The sequence below is a fragment of the Oncorhynchus tshawytscha genome, linkage group LG11 (assembly GCF_018296145.1).
Source record: "Oncorhynchus tshawytscha isolate Ot180627B linkage group LG11, Otsh_v2.0, whole genome shotgun sequence".
NCBI lineage: Eukaryota > Metazoa > Chordata > Actinopteri > Salmoniformes > Salmonidae > Oncorhynchus > Oncorhynchus tshawytscha.
This window is the reverse complement of record NC_056439.1, coordinates 18403771-18425896: the sequence shown is the minus strand read 5'-3', so window position 1 is coordinate 18425896 and position 22126 is coordinate 18403771. Positions and strand designations below refer to the sequence as shown.

Below are 22126 nucleotides of genomic sequence, written 5' to 3'. Positions count from 1 at the left end.
GAAATCATTCGGAAACGTACTGAACATGACCCAGTTTAGGGTTGCAAAATGCTGGTAACTTTCCCCAAATTCCCAGAAATCCTGGTTGGAGGATTCCAGATTTCCTGTTTATTCCCTCATGATTCCAGGAGTTCTAAACAGGAGCCCCCCACAGATTTTTGCAATCCTACCCAGGATAGGTGAGTATGGGCCTTGTAGGATGACAGAGGTCAGTCGAAGGCTTAGAGATGGGTCTGTTAGGACCTTATGTCCCTCCTAATGCATGCTGGGATGATGGTGGTCATGTAATAGTTGTCAGTGGTCATATCAAATGGTCATGTAACAGCATGGACAGGCAGCAGAGGGATCAGAGCCTGGGCCAGAGAGAAGACATCCAGTCCAGAGCTCTTTCCTAACTAATCTTTCCGCCATTCCATTTCTCTCCTTGCCGCCTTGACAAAATGGATTGGAGAAAAAGGTCAAAAAAGGTCTCCTCCAATACAGTGAGTAGGATGGGAAGAGAGTGGATGAATTGAGATACAGCCAAAGTGGATAGGCAGAGGGGGATGAAGGAGGCTATGGTACCAACGCCACAGCACAAGGCCACGTGCCAATGCCGACTGTGGGAACAAACTGCTTTAGTCGCACAATCCCTTCACACCCACGTGGCTTCTTATTCCACTCAGAAACCCAGAGTAGAAAACAGCCTGTTTCTCTTCTCAACTATCTATAATGTATTACCCATGACAGGAAGTACATGTAGTGCTGTAACAGGAGCTAGAAACAGACAGGCAGACACAGTGTGTGTGTGTTAGACAGACACAGATCCGCAGGGGTTGTAACATCTATGGGGCCTATACAGTAAAAGTTCTGGTAATATTAGTCTCTCTCTTTCTGACTAATAGGCACTGATGGGTTTGTCAGGAGGGAAGGTCCAGCACAAAGGGCTTCATTGTGTCCACTAGACAGCTCTGGTCCCCTCACAGTTCTGGTTGTATTTCCCTACAGCAGGACCAGTAAGACCTGAAAGATAGATTACCCAGCCCAGTGTGTGGTTATAATTCACTGCAGTATGAGTACCCTAAAGATGGATCAACCTATCCCAGTCCAGAGCCCAGAGCCTAGCCCACTCACTTCCCAGACACAAAAAGGAGGAGACATTTGCCTTTCCAATTTTCCCACATCCATTTCTGCCTCATGCACCAATTAATGATGTTACTTCTGTAACGGTTTTCTTCCGTTGAAGGAGAGGAGGACCAAAATGCAGCGTGGTTAGTGTTCAACATGTTTAATAAGGACAATAAACATGAACACTACAAAATACAAACAACAAATAGGAAAAAAACTAAACAGTCCTATCTGGTGCATAGACACAAAGACAGAAGACAACCACCCACAAAATACCCATGGCTGCCTAAATATGGTTCCCAATCAGAGACAACGATAAACACCTGCCTCTAATTGAGAACCAATCTAGGCAACCATAGACTTACATAATCACCTAGACCAGAAAACACCCCATAAACATACAAACCCCTAGACCAGACAAAACACATAAATCCCCCATGTCACACCCTGACCTAACCAAAATAATACAGAAAACAAAGATAACTAAGGCCAGGGCGCGACAACTTCTATGACCAGAGAAAGTGAAATATTCCTCTATGTTATAAAAGACAAGCCGCTTATAATAACAATGCAAACTTATGGAAACACTTTGCTACACTCATTAATTGCAGCTGCAGTGCTGGTTGTAGTGTGAGTGGAAATAGGGAGAATGCACACTTTATGGCTTATAAAAGTGCTGATCAAATTATTGACTGTGCTGAATAAGGGCTGCTGAGTGGCACAGCGGTCTAAAGCACTGCATCTCAGTGCTAGAGGCATAACTACAGACCCTGGTTCAATTCCAGGCTGTATCACAACCGGTTGTGATTGGGAGTCCCATAGGGCAGCGCACAATTGGCCCAGCATCGTCCGGGTTTGGCCAGGGTAGGCTGCCATTGTAAATAAGAATTTGTTCTTAACTGACTTGCCTAGTTAAAAAAAAGGCCCCATATTAACTGATGCGCCTCATGCAATGGAATGTATTTTAAGTAATGTCAGTTGAGTTGAATCAACAAACCACCACACGTGTTGATGGGTACACTTCCTGCTTTTACGTCCTCCTTTTGCTTCCTGCTTTGCTCCTATTAGTAGAATCGCAATGGCCGCCAGTCCACCCATTATGCCATCATTGACATGAATTGAGACACCAGTTCTATTCATTCTATGGCGGCACATGCAGTCAGGAGTGGAGGAGAGTAGAAAATGACCGTGTTTCTTTTTTCGCTATCCGAACAGTTATTACGGTGACTGCAATCATTTGGCTGGCCAACTACCGCCATCCAAAATCCATGACCGTCACAGCCCTAGTCTTTCCCTGACCCCGAATCTGATCTCATACAACCCCCTTCCTCGTGAGACACACACACACACACAGACACACCACCACCGCTCATCCTGCTCCCTTGGCCTTTGTGTGGTAAGACCCAGGCCCATTATCAACTGTATACCTGTATCAGGACCCATGGTGAGGGAGATTAGTACAAACATGATCTTGGAAGGTTCTCTGTGTGTCGTAACAGAGTTATGACCTCCTCCTTGGATAGAGCCAGGATGAAGGCTTGGCCTGTGTGTGTGTGCATAATGTGTACTATGGAGGCTTGCTAAAGGCTTCTGTAAGCTACAGTTGGCTGGCGGCTAGCCGAACTCGCATACTCCCTTAAAAAAAAACCTTCACTTAAAAAAGAGAGAAAAAGATGCAACAGCCTTGTCCATCTTTGTCCATCTTGAGGCGCCGTAGCCAGTGTCCATCTTTGTCCATCTTGAGGCGCCGTAGCCAGTATACACTTCCACAAAATAGTCAGAATTAATCTAAGATATTGCAGTATTTCCCAAGTGAAAAAATGTGCGTGAAATCAAGTCGTCTCTCAAATTGCAAGAATCACTACTGTTGACCAATGACCAACGAAGGGGCATAGACTGAACTTCAACTTCAGCCTGAACTGAACTTCAGCTTGCCTTGAAAAAAAGTATTAGTGTGCACGAACAGCTGAAAAAAACCTTGCAGAAGACCAAAACAAACAAAAACATTACAATATGTCATCATAACAAATGCACAAACTGTTCATTACAGTTTCGGATGGGAAGTATACTGATGACCTTATGACTCTGCCATCTATGGAGCCCCAGGGGGCAGTGGTGCCATCTCCCCCATCGTTATTCCCCTGTCCTCTGCTTATAGAGACCCTGACCTCTGCTGTACTGTGCATGGGATCTCCTCATAGCACACGGACTACATTCCTTGTCTTTTCTTATAGTACACTACTAACCCCCCCCACTCCATCTCTGAATCATCCCTTCAGTTCCATGATGATGGGGTACAGACTTTTCCGACCACAGCCATGCACTCACCATGGCAATGTAGCCTAGCCTAAGGCTGCTGGTTGGATTTGGGATGTGCTGTCAATGGAGAGGATGGACTAGAGTACATCTAAATCATGTGTGTCTGATCTGCTGCCTGTCCATGAGGTCTGGAGGGAAATTGTGGAGAGGACATGGAGAAAGAACATTTATATGATGTAATGATGAGAGAGAGATTAAACAACCCAGGCTAGGACTGCATCTAGTATCTACTGACGACTGGCTAGCGTCTGGTCTGAGGTGGGTGGGGAATAGCTTGTGTGATTTTGTGTCATATAAAGCTGCAGAATTCACATCCTTCTTTCCTTCCTGTTCTGTTATAATCCAGACCAAGGGACAGGGCTGTTTCACACTGACATAACCAATATCAAATGAAATGTTATTTGTCACATACGCCGACTACCGTGAAATGCTTACTTACAAGCCCTTAACCAACAATGCAGTTCAAGAAAGTGTTAAGTAAAAAGTAACACAATAAAATTACATAACAATAACAAGGCTATATACAGGGGGTACTGGTACCCAGTCAATGTGCGGGGATAATTTGTACAGGTAGGGGTAAAGTGACTATGCATAGATAATAAACAATGAGTAGCAGCTATGTAAAAACAAAAGGGGTGGGGGGGGTGGGTCAATGTAAATAGTCCAGGTGGCCATTGGATTAATTGTTCAACAGTCTTATGGCTTGAGGGTAGAAGCTGTTAAGGAGCCTTTTGGACCTAGACTTGGTGCTCCGGTACCGCTTGCCATGCTGTAGCAGAGAGAACAGTCTATGACTTGGGTGACTGGAGTCCTTTGACAATTTTTTGGGCCTTCTTCTGACACTGCCTAGTATATATATAAGTCCTGGATGGCAGGAAGCTTGGCTCCAGTGATGTATTGGGCCACCCTCTGTATCGCCTTACAGTCGGATGCCAAGCAGTTGCCATACCAGGCGGTGATGCTCTCGATGGGCAGCTGTATAACTTTTTGAGGATCTGGGGACCCATGCCAAATGTTTTCAGTCTCCTGAGGGGGAAAAGGTGTCCTCTTCACAACTGTCTTGGTATGTTTGGACTGTGATAGTTTGTTGGTGATGTGGACACCAAGGAACTTGAAACTCTCAATCCACTCCACTACTGCCCCGTCGATGTTAATGGGGTCTGATCGGCCTTCCTCGTCCATGAGCATCATGAGAATGGAAAATTATGTGGATATATTGAAGCAACATCTCAGGACATCAGTCAGGAAGTTAAAGCTTGGTTGCAAATGGGTCTTCCAAATGGACAATGACCCCAAGCATACTTCCAAAGTTGTGGCAAAATGGCTTAAGGACAACAAAGTCAAGGTATGGGAGTGGCCATCACAAAGCCCTGACCTCATGCTATAGAAAATTTGTGAGCAGAACTGAAAAAATGTGTGCGAGCAAGGAGGCCTACAAACCTGACTCAGTTACACCAGCTCTGTCAGGAGCAATGGGCCAAAATTCACCCAACTTATTGTGGGAAGCTTTTGGAAGGCTACCCGAAACATTTGACCCAAGTTAAACAATTTAAAGGCAATGCTCCCAAATACTAATTGAGTGTATGTAAACTTCTGACCCACTGGGAATGTGATGAAAGAAATAAAAGCTGAAATAAATCCATCATTCTCTCTATATTATTTCACATTCTTAAAATAAAGTGGTGATCCTAACTGACATAAGACAGGGAATTTTTACTAGGATTGAATGTCAGGAATCGTGAAAAACTGAGTTTAAATGTATTTGGCAAAGGTGTATGTAAACTTCCGACTTCAACTGTAGATGACAACTCTCTTGGTAAATAATGCGGTCTACAGCTTATGATAAGGCACTCTACCTCAGGCGAGCAACACTTACTTTATATGAGACATCGCGCACCAGCAGTTATTGACAAATAGACACACACCATACCCTTCGCCTTACCAGACATAGCTGCTCTGTCCTGCCGATGCACGGAAAACCCAGCCAGCTCTATATTATCCGTGTCGTCATTCAGCCGCGACTCAGTGAAACATAAGATATTATAGTGTTTAATGTCCCGTTGGTAGGCCAGTCTCGATCATAGATCATCCAGTTTGTTTTCCAGTGATTGCACGTTGGCCAATAGAACCGACCTTCTCCCTCTGTATCTCCGCCTTTTCTTCACGTGAATGGCAGGGATTTGGGCCTGGTCTCCGGAAAGCAGTATATTCTTTGTGTAGGACTCATTAAAAGAACAGATCTTCGTCCAGTTCGAGGTCAGTAATCGCTGTTCTGATATCCAGAAGCTCTTTTCGGTCATAAGAGACGGTAGCATCAACTTTATGTAAAAAATAAGTTACAAACCATGGGAAAAAAATAACAAAATAGAACAGTTGTTAAGGAGCCCATAAAACGGCACCCATCCCCTCCGGCGCCATTATAAACTCAGCAAAAAAAGAAACGTCCCATTTTCAGGACCCTGTCTTTCAAAGATAATTCGTAAAAATCCAAATAACTTCACAGATCTTCATTGTAAAGGGTTTAAACACCGTTTCCCATGCTTGTTCAATTAAATGAACATTCACCTGTGGAACAGTCGTTAAGACACTAACAGCTTACAGACGGTAGGCAATTATGGTCACAGTTATGAAAACGTAGAACACCAAAGAGGCCTTTCTACTGACTCTGACAAACACCAAGAGAAAGATGCCCAGGGTCCCTGCTCATCTGCGTGAACGTGCCATAGGCATGCTGCAAGGAGGCATGAGGACTGCAGATGTGGCCAGGGCAATAAATCGCAATGTCCGTACTGTGAGATGTCTAAGACAGCGCTACAGGGAGACAGGATGGACAGCTGATCGTCCTTGCAGTGGCAGACCAAGTGTAACAACACCTGCACAGGATTGGTACATCCGAACATCACACCTGTGAGACAGGCACAGGATGGCAACAACAACTGCCCGAGTTACACCGGGAACGCACAATCCCTCCATTAGTTCTCAGACTGTCCGCAATAGCTGAGAGAGGCTGGACTGAGGGCTTGTAGGCCTGATGTAAGGCAGGTTCTCACCAGACATCACCGGCAACAACGTCGCCTATGGGCACAAACTCACCGTCGCTGGACCAGACAGGACTGGCAAAAAGTGCTCTTCACTGACGAGCCGCGGTTTTGTCTCACCAGGGGTGATGGTCGGATTCGTGCTCATCGTCGAAGGAATGAGCGTTACACCGAGGCCTGTACTCTGGAGCGGGATCGATTTGGAGGTGGAAGGTCAGTCATGGTCTGGGGCAGTGTGTCAGAGCATCAGACTGAGCTGGTTGTCATTGCAGGCAATCTCAACGCTGTGCGTTACAGGGAAGACATCCTCCTCCCTCATGTGGTACCCTTCCTACAGGCTCATCCTGACATGACCCTCCAGCATGACAATACCACCAACCATACTGCTCGTTCTGTGCGTGATTTCCTGCAAGACAGGAATGCCAGTGTTCTGCCATGGCCAGTGAAGTGCCCGGATCTCAATCCCATTGAGCACATCTGGAACCAGTTAGATCGGAGGGTGAGGGCTAGGGCCATTCCCCCTAGAAATGTCTGGGAACTTGCAGGTGCCTTGGTGGAAGAGTTGGGTAACATCTCACATCAAGAACTGGAAAAACTGGTTCAGTCCATGAGGAGGAGATGCACTGCAGTACTTAATGCAGATGGTGGCCACACCAGATACTGACTGTTACTTTTGACCCCCCACCTTTGTTCAGGGACACATTATTAAATTTCTGTTAGTCACATGTCTGTGGAACTTGTTCAGTTTATGTCTCAGTTGTTGAATCTTGTTATGTTCATACAAATATTTATACATGTTAAGTTTGCTGAAAATAAACGCAGTTGGAAGTGAGAGGACATTTCTTTAGGGATGACTGAAGGGGATATTCAGTCTTCATGTACAGACAAGGTGGAAATAGAATGGTTGACTGCTAGGTCATGAAAAAGGCTGCATGTACACCTCTCCTTCCTTTCTGTTCTGATCCAGGCCCAGGGACCAGTGCTGAGTCATACTGAGTCATACTAAGAGTGTATGGAGGAGATATGAGAGGACTTGGCGGTGATATATTGTATTCATTATAAAACACAGACATGGTGAAAATAGAATGGCTGACTCATTGAATGAAATAGAACAGTTTTATAATACATTGTACTGGTATTTCTATGGGCTGGCTGGCTAGGTCATGAAGTCACAGCTAACCTTCAGCAAGGACACAGGCAGCACATCTACAGAGTTCAGCTGTAGGCTAAGCTCTAGGCCTATAGAACGTTGATGGTAATGTCGTCTTGAGAGCTACTGATCTACAGTTGAAGTCAGAAGTTCACATACACTTAGGTTGGAGTCATTAAAACTCGTTTTTCAACCACTCCACAAATTTCTTTGTAACAAACAATAGGTTTGGCAAGTCGGTTAGGACATCTACTCTATGCATGACAAGTAGTTTTTCCAACAATTGTTTACAGACAGATTATTTCACATCACAATTCCAGTGGGTCAGATGTTTACATACACTAAGTTGACTTAAACAGCTTGGAAAATTCCAGAAAATTATGTGAAGGCTTTAGAAGATTCTGATAGGCTAATTGACATAATTAGAGTCAATTGGAGGTGTACCTGTGGATGTATTTCAAGGCCTACCTTCAAACTCAGTGCCTCTTTGCTTGACATCATGGGAAAATCAAAAGAAATCAGCCAAGACCTCAGGAAAAACATTGTAGACCTCCACAAGTCTGGTTCATCCTTGGGAGCAATTTCCAAACGCCTGAAGGTAGCACGTTCATCTGTACAAACAATAGTACGCAAGTATAAACACCATGGAACCACACAGCCGTTATACCGCTCAGGAAGGAGACGCATTCTGTCTCCTAGAGATGAACGTACTTTGATGTGAAAAGTGCAAATCAATCCCAGAACAATAGCAAAGGACCTTGTAAAGATGCTGGAGGAAACAGGTACAGAAGTATCTATATCCAAAGTAAAACGAGTCCTTTTTTTTCACCTTTATTTAACCAGGTAGGCAAATTGAGAACAAGTTCTCATTTACAATTGCGACCTGGCCAAGATAAAGCAAAGCAGTTTGACACATACAACGACACAGAGTTACACATGGAGTAAAACAAACATACAGTCAATAATACAGTATAAACAAGTCTATATACGATGTGAGCAAATGAGGTGAGATAAGGGAGGTAAAGGCAAAAAAAAGGCCACGGTGGCAAAGTAAATACAATATAGCAAGTAAAACACTGGAATGGTAGATTTGCAGTGGAAGAATGTGCAAAGTAGAAATAAAAATAATGGGGTGCAAAGGAGCAAAATAAATAAATAAATAAAATAAATACAGTAGGGAAAGGGGTAGTTGTTTGGGCTAAATTATAGGTGGGCTATGTACAGGTGCAGTAATCTGTGAGCTGCTCTGACAGTTGGTGCTTAAAGCTAGTGAGGGAGATAAGTGTTTCCAGTTTCAGAGATTTTGTAGTTCGTTCCAGTCATTGGCAGCAGAGAACTGGAAGGAGAGGCGGCCAAAGAAAGAATTGGTTTTGGGGGTGACCAGAGAGATATACCTGCTGCTGGAGCGCGTGCTACAGATGGGTGATGCTATGGTGACCAGCGAGCTGAGATAAGGGGGGACTTTACCTAGCAGGGTCTTGTAGATGACATGGAGCCAGTGGGTTTGGCTACGAGTATGAAGCGAGGGCCAGCCAACGAGAGCGTACAGGTTGCAATGGTGGGTAGTATATGGGGCTTTGGTGACAAAATGGATTCAACTGTGATAGACTGCATCCAATTTGTTGAGTAGGGTATTGGAGGCTATTTTGTAAATGACATCGCCGAAGTCAAGGATTGGTAGGATGGTCAGTTTTACAAGGGTATGTTTGGCAGCATGAGTGAAGGATGCTTTGTTGCGAAATAGGAAGCCAATTCTAGATTTAACTTTGGATTGGAGACGTTATCTACCCGAAGGAGATCTGGCTGGCTCCTCCGTCGCGACGTTACCTGAACGCCCATCTGCGGCCTGCTAACCGTTAGCTGTCTTACCGGCTGCTATCTGAATAGACAATCGGAAAATGTATTTATTTTTATTATCATTATGTTTTCTTCTTGGGCCTCTATAACTATATCTATTGTTTTTATTTTTGTTGTTGTTGTGTGATTTGGATTAATCCCCTCTACCACACGGAACCCCACTAATCTACTGACGGAACGCAAGAGGTGGCTAACAACAGACCTCCATCCTATGCTAGCTTGCTACCGATGGCCCGGCTAGCTGTCTAAATCGCCGTGACCCCCAACCAACCTCTCCACTCACTGGACCCTTTTGATCACTCGACTAAGCATGCATCTCCTTAATGTCAATATGTCTTGTCCATTGCTGTTCTGGTTAGTGTTTATTGGCTTATTTCACTGTAGAGCCTCTAGTCCTGCTCACTATACCTTATCCAACCTATTAGTTCCACCACCCACACATGCAATGACATCTCCTGGTTTCAATGATGTTTCTAGAGGCAATATCTCTCTCTTCATCACTCAATACCTAGGTTTACCTCCACTGTATTCACATCCTACCATACCTTTGTCTGTACATTATACCTTGATGCTATTTTATCGCCCCCAGAAACCTCCTTTTACTCTCTGTTCCAGACGTTCTAGACGACCAATTCTTATTGCTTTTAGCCGCACCCTTATTCTACTCCTCCTATGTTCCTCTGGCGATGTAGAGGTGAATCCAGGCCCTGCAGTGCCTAGCTCCACTCCTATTCCCCAGGCGCTCTCTTTTGACGACTTCTGTAACCGTAATAGCCTTGGTTTCATGCATGTTAACATTAGAAGCCTCCTCCCTATGTTTGTTCTATTCACTGCTTTAGCACACTCTGCCAACCCGGATGTTCTAGCTGTGTCTGAATCCTGGCTTAGGAAGACCACCAAAAATTCAGAAATTTTAATTCCAAACGACAACATTTTCAGACAAGATAGAACTGCCAAAGGGGGCGGTGTTGCAATCTACTGCAAAGATAGCCTGCAGAGTTCTGTCCTACTATCCAGGTCTGTACCCAAACAATTTGAACTTCTACTTTTAAAAATCCACCTCTCTAAAAACAAGTCTCTCACCGTTGCCGCCTGCTATAGACCACCCTCTGCCCCCAGCTGTGCTCTGGACACCATATGTGAACTGATTGCCCCCCATCTATCTTCAGAGCTCGTGCTGCTAGGCGACCTAAACTGGAACATGCTTAACACCCCAGCCATCCTACAATCTAAACTTGATGCCTTCAATCTCACACAAATTATCAATGAACCTACCAGGTACCTCCCCAAAGCCTTAAACACGGGCACCCTCATAGATATCATCCTAACCAACTTCCCCTCTAAATACACCTCTGCTGTCTTCAACCAAGATCTCAGCGATCACTGCCTCATTGCCTGCATCCGTAATGGGTCAGCGGTCAAACGACCTCCACTCATCACTGTAAAACGTTCCCTGAAACACTTCAGCGAGCAGGCTTTTCTAATCGACCTGGCCGGGGTATCCTGGAAGGATATTGATCTCATCCCGTCAGTAGAGGATGCCTGGATATTTTTTTTAAATGCCTTCCTAACCATCTTAAATAAACATGCCCCATTCAAGAAATTTAGAACCAGGAACAGATATAGCCCTTGGTTCTCCCCAGACCTGACTGCCCTTAACCAACACAAAAACATCCTATGGCGTTCTGCATTAGCATCGAACTGCCCCCGTGATATGCAGCTGTTCAGGGAAGCTAGAAACCATTATACACAGGCAGTTAGAAAAGCCAAGGCTAGCTTTTTCAAGCAGAAATTTGCTTCCTGCAACACTAACTCAAAAAAGTTCTGGGACACTGTAAAGTCCATGGAGAATAAGAACACCTCCTCCCAGCTGCCCACTGCACTGAAGATAGGAAACACTGTCACCACTGATAAATCAACCATAATTGAGAATTTCAATAAACGTATTCATTGATCTGGCCAAGGCTTTTGACTCTGTCAATCACCACATCCTCATCGGCAGACTCGACAGCCTTGGTTTCTCAAATGATTGCCTCGCCTGGTTCACCAACTACTTCTCTGATAGAGTTCAGTGTGTCAAATCGGAGGGTCTGCTGTCCGGACCTCTGGCAGTCTCTATGGGGGTGCCACAGGGTTCAATTCTTGGACCGACTCTCTTCTCTGTATACATCAATGAGGTCGCTCTTGCTGCTGGTGAGTTAAATAAACATGCCCCATTCAAGAAATTTAGAACCAGGAACAGATATAGCCCTTGGTTCTCCCCAGACCTGACTGCCCTTAACCAACACAAAAACATCCTATGGCGTTCTGTATTAGCATCGAACTGCCCCCGTGATATGCAGCTGTTCAGGGAAGCTAGAAACCATTATACACAGGCAGTTAGAAAAGCCAAGGCTAGCTTTTTCAAGCAGAAATTTGCTTCCTGCAACACTAACTCAAAAAAGTTCTGGGACACTGTAAAGTCCATGGAGAATAAGAACACCTCCTCCCAGCTGCCCACTGCACTGAAGATAGGAGAGTTTACAGTCTAACCAGACACCTAGGTATTTGTAGTTGTCCACGTATTCTAAGTCAGAGCCGTCCAGAATAGTGATGTTGGACAGGCGGGCAGGTGCAGGCAGCGATCGGTTGAAGAGCATGCATTTAGTTTTACTTGTATTTAAGAGCAATTGGAGGCCGCGGAAGGAGAGTTGTATGGCATTGAAGCTTGCCTGGAGGGTTGTTAACAGTGTCCAAAGAAGGGCCAAAAGTATACAGAATGGTGTCGTCTGCGTAGAGGTGGATCAGAGACTCACCAGCAGCAAGAGCAACATCATTGATGTATACAGAGAAGAGAGTCGGTCCAAGAATTGAACCCTGTGGCACCCCCAAAGAGACTGCCAGAGGTCCGGACAGCAGACCCTCCGATTTGACACACTGAACTCTATCAGAGAAGTAGTTGGTGAACCAGGCGAGGCAATCATTTGAGAAACCAAGGCTGTCGAGTCTGCCGATGAGGATGTGGTGATTGACAGAGTCAAAAGCCTTGGCCAGATCAATGAATACGGCTGCACAGTAATGTTTCTTATCGATGGCGGTTAAGATATCGTTTAGGACCTTGAGCGTGGCTGAGGTGCACCCATGACCAGCTCTGAAACCAGATTGCATAGCAGAGAAGGTATGGTGAGATTCAAAATGGTCGGTAATCTGTTTGTTGACTTGGCTTTCGAAGACCTTAGAAAGGCAAGGTAGGATAGATATAGGTCTGTAGCAGTTTGGGTCAAGATTGTCTCCCCCCTTTGAAGAGGGGGATGACCGCAGCTGCTTTCCAATCTTTGGGAATCTCAGACGACACGAAAGAGAGGTTGAACAGGCTAGTAATAGGGGTGGCAACAATTTCGGCAGATAATTTTAGAAAGAAAGGGTCCAGATTGTCTAGCCCGGCTGATTTGTAGGGGTCCAGATTTTGCAGCTCTTTCAGAACATCAGCTGACTGGATTTGGGAGAAGGAGAAATGGGGAAGGCGTGGGCGAGTTGCTGTGGGGGGTGCAGTGCTGTTGACCGGGGTAGGAGTAGCCAGGTGGAAAGCATGGCCAGCTGTAGAAAAATGCTTATTGAAATTCTCAATTATGGTGGATTTATTAGTGGTGACAGTGTTTCTTATCTTCAGTGCAGTGGGCAGCTGGGAGGAGGACAGAACTCTGCAAGCTATCGTTGCAGTAGATTGTAACACCGCCCCCTTTGGTAGTTCTATCTTGTTTGAAAATGTTGTAGTTTGGGATGAAAATTTCAGAATTTTTGGTGGTCTTCCTAAGCCAGGATTCAGACACAGCTAGAACATCCGGGTTGGCAGAGTGTGCTAAAGCAGTGAATAGAACAAACTTAGGGAGGAGGCTTCTAATGTTAACATGCATGAAACCAAGGCTATTACGGTTACAGAAGTCATCAAAAGAGAGCGCCTGGGGAATAGGAGTGGAGCTAGGCACTGCAGGGCCTGGATTCACCTCTACATCGTCAGAGGAACAGTAGGATAAGGGTACGGCTAAAAGCAATAAGAAGTGGTCGTCTAGAACAGAGAGTAAAAGGGGATTTCTGGGGGCGAAAAAATAGCTTCAAGGTATAATGTACAGACAAAGGTATGGTAGGATGTGAATACAGTGGAGGTAAACCTAGGTATTGAGTGATGATGAGAGAGATTGTCTCTAGAAACATCATTGAAACCAGGAGATGTCATTGCATGTGTAGGTGGTGGAACTAATAGGTTGGATAAGGTATAGTGAGCAGGACTAGAGGCTCTACAGTGAAATAAGCCAATAAACACTAACCAGAACAGCAATGGACAAGGCATATTCACATTAAGGAGAGGCATGCGTAGTCGAGTGATCAAAAGGGTCCACTGAGTAGTGAGGTTGGTTGGGGTCACGGCGATTTAGACAGCTAGCCAGGCCATCGGTAGCAAGCTAACATAGGATGGAGGTCTGTTATTAGCCACCTCGTGCGTTTCCGTTGGTAGGATTAGTGGGGTTCCGTGTGGTAGATATAACCTGAAAGGCCACACAGCAAGGTAGAAGCCACTGCTCCAAAACCGCCATAAAAAAGCCAGACTACGGTTTGCAACTGCACATGGGAACAAAAATAGTACTATTTGGAGAAATATCCTTTCGTCTGATGAAACAAAAATAGAACTGTTTGGCCATAATAACCATCGTAATGTTTGGAGGAAAAAGGGGGAGGCTTGCAAGCCGAAGAACACCATCCCAACTGTGAATCACGGGGGTGGCAGCATCATGTTGCGGGGGCGCTTTGCTGCAGGAGAGACTGGTGCACTTCACAAAATAGATGGCATCATGAGGGTGGAAAATGATGTGGACATATTTAAGCAACATCTCAAGACATCAGTCAGGAAGTTAAAGCTTGGTTGCAAATGGGTCTTCCAAATGGACAATGACTCCAAGCATACTTCCAAAGTTGTGGCAAAATGGCTTTAAGGACAACAAAGTCAAGGTATTGGAGTGGCCATCACAAATACCTGACCTCAATCCTATAGAAAATGTGTGGGCAGAACTGAAAAAGCATGTGCGAGCAAGGTCTACAAACCTGACTCAGTTACACCAGCTCTGTCAGGAGGAATGGGCCAAAATTCACCCAACCTATTGTGGGAAGCTTGTGGAAGGCTACCTGAAACATTTGACCCAAGTTAAACAATTTAAAGGGGGGGGACAAAATGGCGCCGTAGAGAGAACACGGTGTTTCAGCAAGCTATCGTGGCATTCGTAAATTTATATTCTTACATTAATCTCCTAGCTTGAAAAAGTGGTAGAATTGGCTAAATAAGTTACCATATAATGAGTCTTGACGACTATTTCGCAAAAATCTCCGACAACATGCCCAATAGAACTACTAAGAAGTCGACCAAAACCACCACCCCTGTGGATGTGCATGAGGAGCTAGCTAACGTTAGCGAAGCTAACACCATTGCGGATCCAGGCACAATGGACCTGATGATTCAAAAGATGACTGATAACATTACTAAAGTGATCGATGCTAAGATAAGAACGGTCTTGGAAGCAATAGCAGGCCATTCAGCAGAAATACAGAGCGTTGTGAAACGTGTTGTTGAGGCGGAAGGGAGAATTGCTGCAGTGGAAACTTCAACTACATCTATGGACGCTAAGATAAAAGCACTTGAGAAACAGGTGCGCGAAATGGCGGAGCACATTGACGACTTGGATAATCGAGGACGCAGATGCAATATTCGTGTTGTGGGACTCCCGGAAAATTCTGAAGGGACACGTTCAGTAAAATTCTTTGAGGAATGGATCCCTGGCTACCTACAAATGGACACTAAGGCTGGTCGTGTGAAGCTGGACAGAGCCCATCGCTCTCAAGCACCGATACCCGGTCCCAATCAGCGCCCACGGCCGGTGGTTATAAAGTTCCACAACTTCACCGACAAGCAGCGCGTCATGGATGCGGCTAGAAACATCGGCTCTGATGGTAGTCAACATAAAGGTCCAAAGGTCTCATTCTTCAATGATTATTCCACAGCGGTTGTACGAAGACGCAAAGCGTTTGATGAGGCGAAGGCTCGACTCAGGAGAATGAAGATGGACTACGCACTGTTGTACCCGGCCACATTGAAGATTATGGTCAACGGATCACCTAAAAGCTCTACACACCTGAAGAGGCTGCTGCGTTTATTGACTCTCTCGGGTAAATAACTTTAAGCTGCACCTCCACAGCATTGAATAACTTTGTTTATTTTTGGTTGAATCTGATCATGAAACAGTGGTGTGAGTCCTCACCTACTCCGGCTCAGTAATATTCGTATCTTTATTATTTTTCTTGCTAAAGTAATAGCCGCTATAGCTCAGGCTGAGATATGTGTGAATCCATATTGGTGCCCAGGCTTGGTTTTAGGTGGAAGAGCCTCAATCTTCTTCTATTGATTTTCTTTTCCATATATATAAAGGATGAGGCTATTGAGCGGCAATGCGGACTTAAGAGTCTACATTGGAGAGTTGAAATCCCCTGCATGTTAGCTAGTGGGAAAACCCCCTTTTGGATTTTTACATGTTTAATTTTTGGGTTTAGTATAGTTCGAGTTCAGGGTTCATATTTTTTGTTTATGCTCAGTGGGATAGAGGAGAGTTCAACACATGGAAAAAGGTGCCACCCCACTTTTACAGTAGGATCCATTCTGGATATTGAATGGTCAAGATACAATGGCAGATAACAGACTGCGTGTATGTACGTGGAACATTAGAGGGAGCCATAACCCCATTAAAAGGAAGAAAGTACTGTCTTTTTTGAAAAAAGAAAATATTGATATTGCCCTGTTGCAAAAAACTCATTTGGATGATAAGGAGCGGATGTCTGGAGAGCTTTCCATCCCTCCAACAGAGAGTTCACTTTTTTCTCTGCACCTCATGGATGTCAGACTAGAATAGATTATTTTTTTATGCCCAAGACGTCTTTGCAGTCTGTTTTATCCGCTAGGATAGGAAGCATAGTCATATCTGATCATGCTGAGGTGATCCTGGACATAAAACTCAACGGGGCATTCAATCGGTCAAGACATTGGAGGTTGAACACAACCATTCTTAAAGACCATACATTCACATCATATTTTATAACAGAGTTTAAAGCATTTTTCTCTATTAACTCTCAATCAACAGATAACCCCTTGCTCCTTTGGGAGACCTGTAAAGCGTATGCCAGGGGTCTGATTATGTCATACACAGCTACTAAGAGACGGAAAAAGCGGGAAAAGCAAAAAATGTTAGAGGTTGAATTAGGAACTAAAGAGAAGGACTACATTAAAACGCCCACTCCTGCCCTATTAAAGGAAATATCAGTCATTAGATCAACGTTAGACTCTCTCCTAACACAGGACGCTGAAAAGAAAATGAGATTTGTCAGGCAAAAGCTATTAGAACATGGCGATAAGCCAGGAAAGTACTTGGCATACCTATCTAAAAAGAGGGCTGACTCTCAGTCAATTGCTACTATTACTGATTCTGATGGTAATCATTTATATGAAAATAAATTGATAAGTGACTCATTTAAGAAATTTTATACAAACCTTTATGCCTCAGAACTGCCAAAGGATGCACCCAAATTAATGGAGAACTTCTTTTGTAAGATTGAGCTCCCTACTATCTCCGAAGAGCAGAGGTCCCTCCTTAATGCCCCTATTACCAAGGAAGAGATAATGTTCGCAATTAAGAATCTGCAAAATGGTAAGGCCCCAGGACCAGACGGGTTTTGTAGTGAGTTCTATAAAGAGTTCCATGGCCTGATCCTTGAGCCATTGCGTGATATGTTTAACCACTCATTTTCAAATGACCAACTCCCTCAAACGCTGAGAGAAGCCAACATTTCACTTATTCTCAAAAAGGGAAAATGTCCAGAGTCTTGTTCCTCATACAGACCAATTTCCCTTCTGAATGTGGATAGAAAATTGCTTTCTAAAATTCTAGCCACAAGATTAGAGGACTCACTGCCACTAATTGTGAAAGGAGACCAAACTGGCTTCATTAGGGGCCGTAAGTCATGCAACAATGTCAGGCGGCTTCTTAATGTAATTCAAGCCTACCAACAAAGTGCTGTGGATGGTCTTGTGCTCTCCTAGATGCTGAGAAAGCATTTGATCGTGTGGAGTGGTCTTACCTATTATTTGCTCTAAATAAATTTGGTCTGGGGGACAACTTTATAAAATGGGTGAAAGTTTTATATGATGATCCTCAGGCTGCTGTCCTTACTAATGGGCTACGGTCAAATAGCTTCTCTATACACAGAGGTACCAGACAGGGCTGTCCTTTATCCCCCTCCTCTTTGCACTCGTTATGGAACCACTAGCCGAGGCCATCAGGGTAACGCCTGCTATACAGGGGCTGCTTATTGGTGATGTTCACCATAAAATAAGCTTGCATGCTGATGATGTCCTGATATTCATCTCTAGTCCCGAGACTTCAATTACATCTCTTATTAATATTATTGAATTATTCAGCGAATTCTCAGGCTACAAGATTAACCTTACTAAGTCAGAGGCTATGCCACTTGGTACCCTACACTCTGTACCTAATACTTCTCCCCCCTTCCCTTTTAAATGGTCTCCCTCAGGTTTCATGTATCTGGGTATATTTGTAACTCCTAAATTCCAGCTAATGTACAAAGCCAATTTTGTTCCCTTGTTTGATACAATAAGACAGGATCTGGATCGCTGGAACTCTCTCCCGATTTCTTGGTTGGGTAGAATATCCCTCTTGAAAATGAACATTTTACCTAGACTACTTTACCCAATACAAATGATCCCAGTATTACTCTCCAATAAGGTAATAAAGGATGTAAATGGATGGCTAAGTTCCTTTATATGGAGTAAACGCAAGCCAAGACTTAAGATGGCAATATTGCAGCTGCCAAGTCCTATGGGCGGCTTGGACCTGCCCAATATCAGGTTCTATCAATGGTGTGCCCACCTTTGTTATATTTCTGACTGGATCACAAATGATGACTCCTCTATTTGGTTAGACATTGAGACTTCTCTTTCAAAATACCCCTTACAGGATCTTTTATTTTTCAGAAGTTTCAAGTCTGTAGAAGATCACTGCAATAATCCCGTTACACTTAACACACTCAAAGTATGGAGGTCAGTTCAACGCTTCCTGGGAAGGTCCAAACTAACCTCTGCTCTTACCCCAATTCTTAACAACCCAGATTTCAGTCCAGGATTGCTGGATGCTGGCTTTAACTTATGGCTTAATAAGGGCATACGCAGGCTAAATGACTTATTTGCTGATAAGATTTTGTTGTCATTTGAGCAGATGGTCGAGAAATATCGACTCCCAAAGCAGGACTTTTTCAGCTTCCTACAAGTAAGACATTATATTCTGAAGAGCACCACCTTAATTGGTAACCCTGATGTGTCTGTCATTGAAAGAATGCTTTTTTTCCCACAAAGGAAAATGTCTGTAAGTCTGTTTTATGATACTTTAAGGTCCTTTTCTGCTGTCAACACACAGAGGGTGAAACAAGTGTGGGAGAAAGAATTGTCTGTTACTATTGACGAAGAGATGTGGGAGGACATTTGGAGATATGCAAAAACAATATATATATGTAACCGTACTAGAGCAATCCAATTAAGAATAATACACAGATTGCATATATCCCCAAATCGCAGACATGCTTTTAGCCCCACTTCCTCTTCCCCTCAGTGTCTTAAATGCAAAACTCATACAGGCACCCTAACACATTGTTTATGGTCATGTACCAAAATACAAAGATACTGGTCTGGTGTTCTGCAAGAAATTGAAAAGATCCTAGGGGTTGATCTAGAATTGGACCCAGTTTCTTTACTGTTAGGTCTCCCTAGTAGGCATGTTACTTCTGTCGGTAAAAGGAGGCTTTACAACATCCTTACCTTCGCAGCGAGGAAAAACATCCTTTTACAGTGGATTAGTGATAAGGTTCCTTCTATTAAAGATTGGCATAAGATACTATTTGAATGGGTGCCTCTGGAATATCTGACATGTACATTGCATTCTAAAACAGACCAGTTCTACAAAGTATGGGAACCTTATCTAAATTACCTAGAACCTGAGGTATCAGCTATTATGCTGTAAGGATTCTCTTAGAATGGCGGGGATCTATGTATTTCAGAACTACACTGTACGTTCCATGTGTGGAACCTAACCTCTTGGTTTAAACTGAGCTTTTTTGTTTAATTTCTGTTTGTAAGTTTGTTTAAATTGTATGTATTGAGAGACGCAATGATGGTGATGGGGTGAGAGAAGCACAGAGCGGGAAGAGGAAAATGGTGTACGTATGTATGGGTGTGTATATGTGTGTGTGTGCGTGCGTGTATGTATGCGTATGTGTGTGTATATGCATGGGTATATGTATGTGTGTGTATGTATGTGTATGTATGTATGTGTGTATATATATATATGCACGTAGATATGTGTAAGTGGGTGCTGTTTTTCTTGTTTTTGTTCTGTGTGCTTTGTCTCTGTTGTTGTATCTCTTAATATGGGTGAAAATTGTGAAATTCCAATAAAAATACTGTTACAAAAAAAAACAATTTAAAGGCACTGCTACCAAATACTAATTGAGTGTATGTAAACTTGTGACCCACTGGGAATGTGGTGAATTGAATAAAAGCTGAAATAAATCACTCTCTACTATTATTCTGACATTTCACATTCTTAAAATAAAGTGGTGATCCTACCTGACCTATAACAGGGAATTATTACTAGGATTAAATGTCAGGAATTGTGAAAAACTGAGTTTAAATGTATTTAGCTAAGGCGTACGTAAACCTCTGACTTCAACCTTATCTGGATGTAGTGTGAGTGTGTGAGTGAGTGTCTGTGTGTGTCAATCAGTCAATATAAAACTTGGTTTTCCTGATTAGGTTATACCTCGTGGACCTATAGGGATTGATCCTATGCCTGTGAGCCTATAGACATCATTGATTATCGCTCACCTCAGCATGTCCCCCTGCGTTCAGGGTTTTGTTACAGCGGCCACACTTCAGACAGAACTTATGCCAGTCCTTCCCCAGAGATGACACCTTCTCAGCTAGAGAGAGAGAGATGAGAGAGAGGAGATAGTGTGAGAGGAGAGAGAGAGCGTGCGAGCGAGGACGAGAAGACGTCAAGAGTGTAAATACGCTTAAATAATGAGGCATTTCACTGAAATCAATGACTAGGCATCCTTATCTCTCAGAAGGCTGTAACTTTAATTTCCTTAGAGAATGTAGGTCATTGCTTTACAGTAGAATGATTCTGTGTTCACTCCACTGATTCTTCTCTTGCCTCCTCAGAGCTCAGAGAAAGGAGCATTAGGATAATATCTGAGGGTGCTAGTGCACTATACAGGACGCTGCTGTAATAATGTCATCATCACACAGACAGATGGCATATGCACGAGGCCGAGTACAGCTGGACAGAAGGGTGTCAACAGCTAGCCCAGATCCCTTAATATCCCTCCTCTCCTCCCCCTTCCTCTCTCTCTATACCCCCCTCATCCCCCTGATTCCCCCCTAACCCCACTCCTCCTCATCCACCCCATTTCTATCCCCTTTCACCAGTCTTAGTCTCTCTCCCAGACCAGACCAGACACTTCCCCAGACAGGAGTGGTCCTAATTATAGCCAAGTTTCCAATTATACCCACCTCCCTCTCCCTCCCTCAGACAATGGTCCAGCTAACTTCACTACAGGAAAAACCTTCTCTAATCATGGCAGGCCACAATCAGCCGGACGTCAGGCCGCTTCCTACAGTACCTCCATTATCGCCCCATTTCTCCCTCCCTCGCTTCTCCACCTGGAGTGAGCAGGATTGTTTCAGAAGGATTGTTTCAGATCCCCCTCAGCTCAGCGACTGACTTCCGACGAGGCTGTTCATTTTGTCTCCAAGACAGTTTCACTGTCAACTGCACTAAAACAAAAGGAGGATATAGACAGTAACTACAGTTGGACCTCCCACAAACACAACATAACACGGCCTAACCTGAACATATCACCAGTGATAATAGTTACAGGGGTCAGGGGAAATTCCCCCAAATCACAGATTAGCCTCTAAATCAATGATTTCTGACTGAACAGTGACAGTGTCCAAAGAGAATTTATGAGTGGGATAGGAGGGACATGAAGAGGCTATAATGCCAGCCAGCCAGTCCTCTGTCATTGTGTGTTTGTGTGTGTGCGTGTTGTGCGTGCAGAGGGACAGAAGGGTAGGCCAGCCCTCTGTCATTGTATGAGGGTTAGGTGATAAACTGAACAAATAAACAGCTCTTCAGTTTAAATGGATGTTATTATTGTAAGAGGAGAGAAGTTGTTAAAAGGGGTGTCTGGGTTATGAGTGTGTGAGTTATAGTGTGTGTGTGTGTGTGTTGCAGTGTAGGGGGATGGTCCGGCTGTCTATCCGCTGGCTATCCTCCAGCTAACCACTCCCCCTATACGATACCACACACACGCATACCATTATCCAGCATGAGAGACTGGAGGCACAAACACACACAGTGTGAACCTTTCCTACTATGGCTAGAGAACATACAATATTGGCACCCTTGCACATTTCTTAAATAATTCTCTATTTCTTCTCAAATAAATAGAAAACAATTATATATACTTTGGTTCTCCAGAACCTGTTATTGGATTTTCAACATTGCAG

The 22126-nt window shown here is 44.0% G+C and overlaps 1 protein-coding gene across 2 annotated transcripts in view; it reads right to left on the bottom strand.

The window, feature by feature from the left end:
* The window catches only part of crip2 (cysteine-rich protein 2), a 53119-nt gene that overhangs the window by 4458 nt on the left and 26535 nt on the right, over positions 1 to 22126 (bottom strand). Inside the window, exon 2 of one of the 2 annotated variants that reach the window (XM_024436977.2) lies at positions 20438 to 20532. The exons of the other annotated variant lie outside the window; for it this stretch is intronic. Within the exon in view, the coding sequence (XP_024292745.1) occupies positions 20438 to 20532 (95 nt within the window). The remainder of the gene's footprint in view (positions 1 to 20437; positions 20533 to 22126) is intronic. 2 annotated transcript variants of the gene reach the window in all.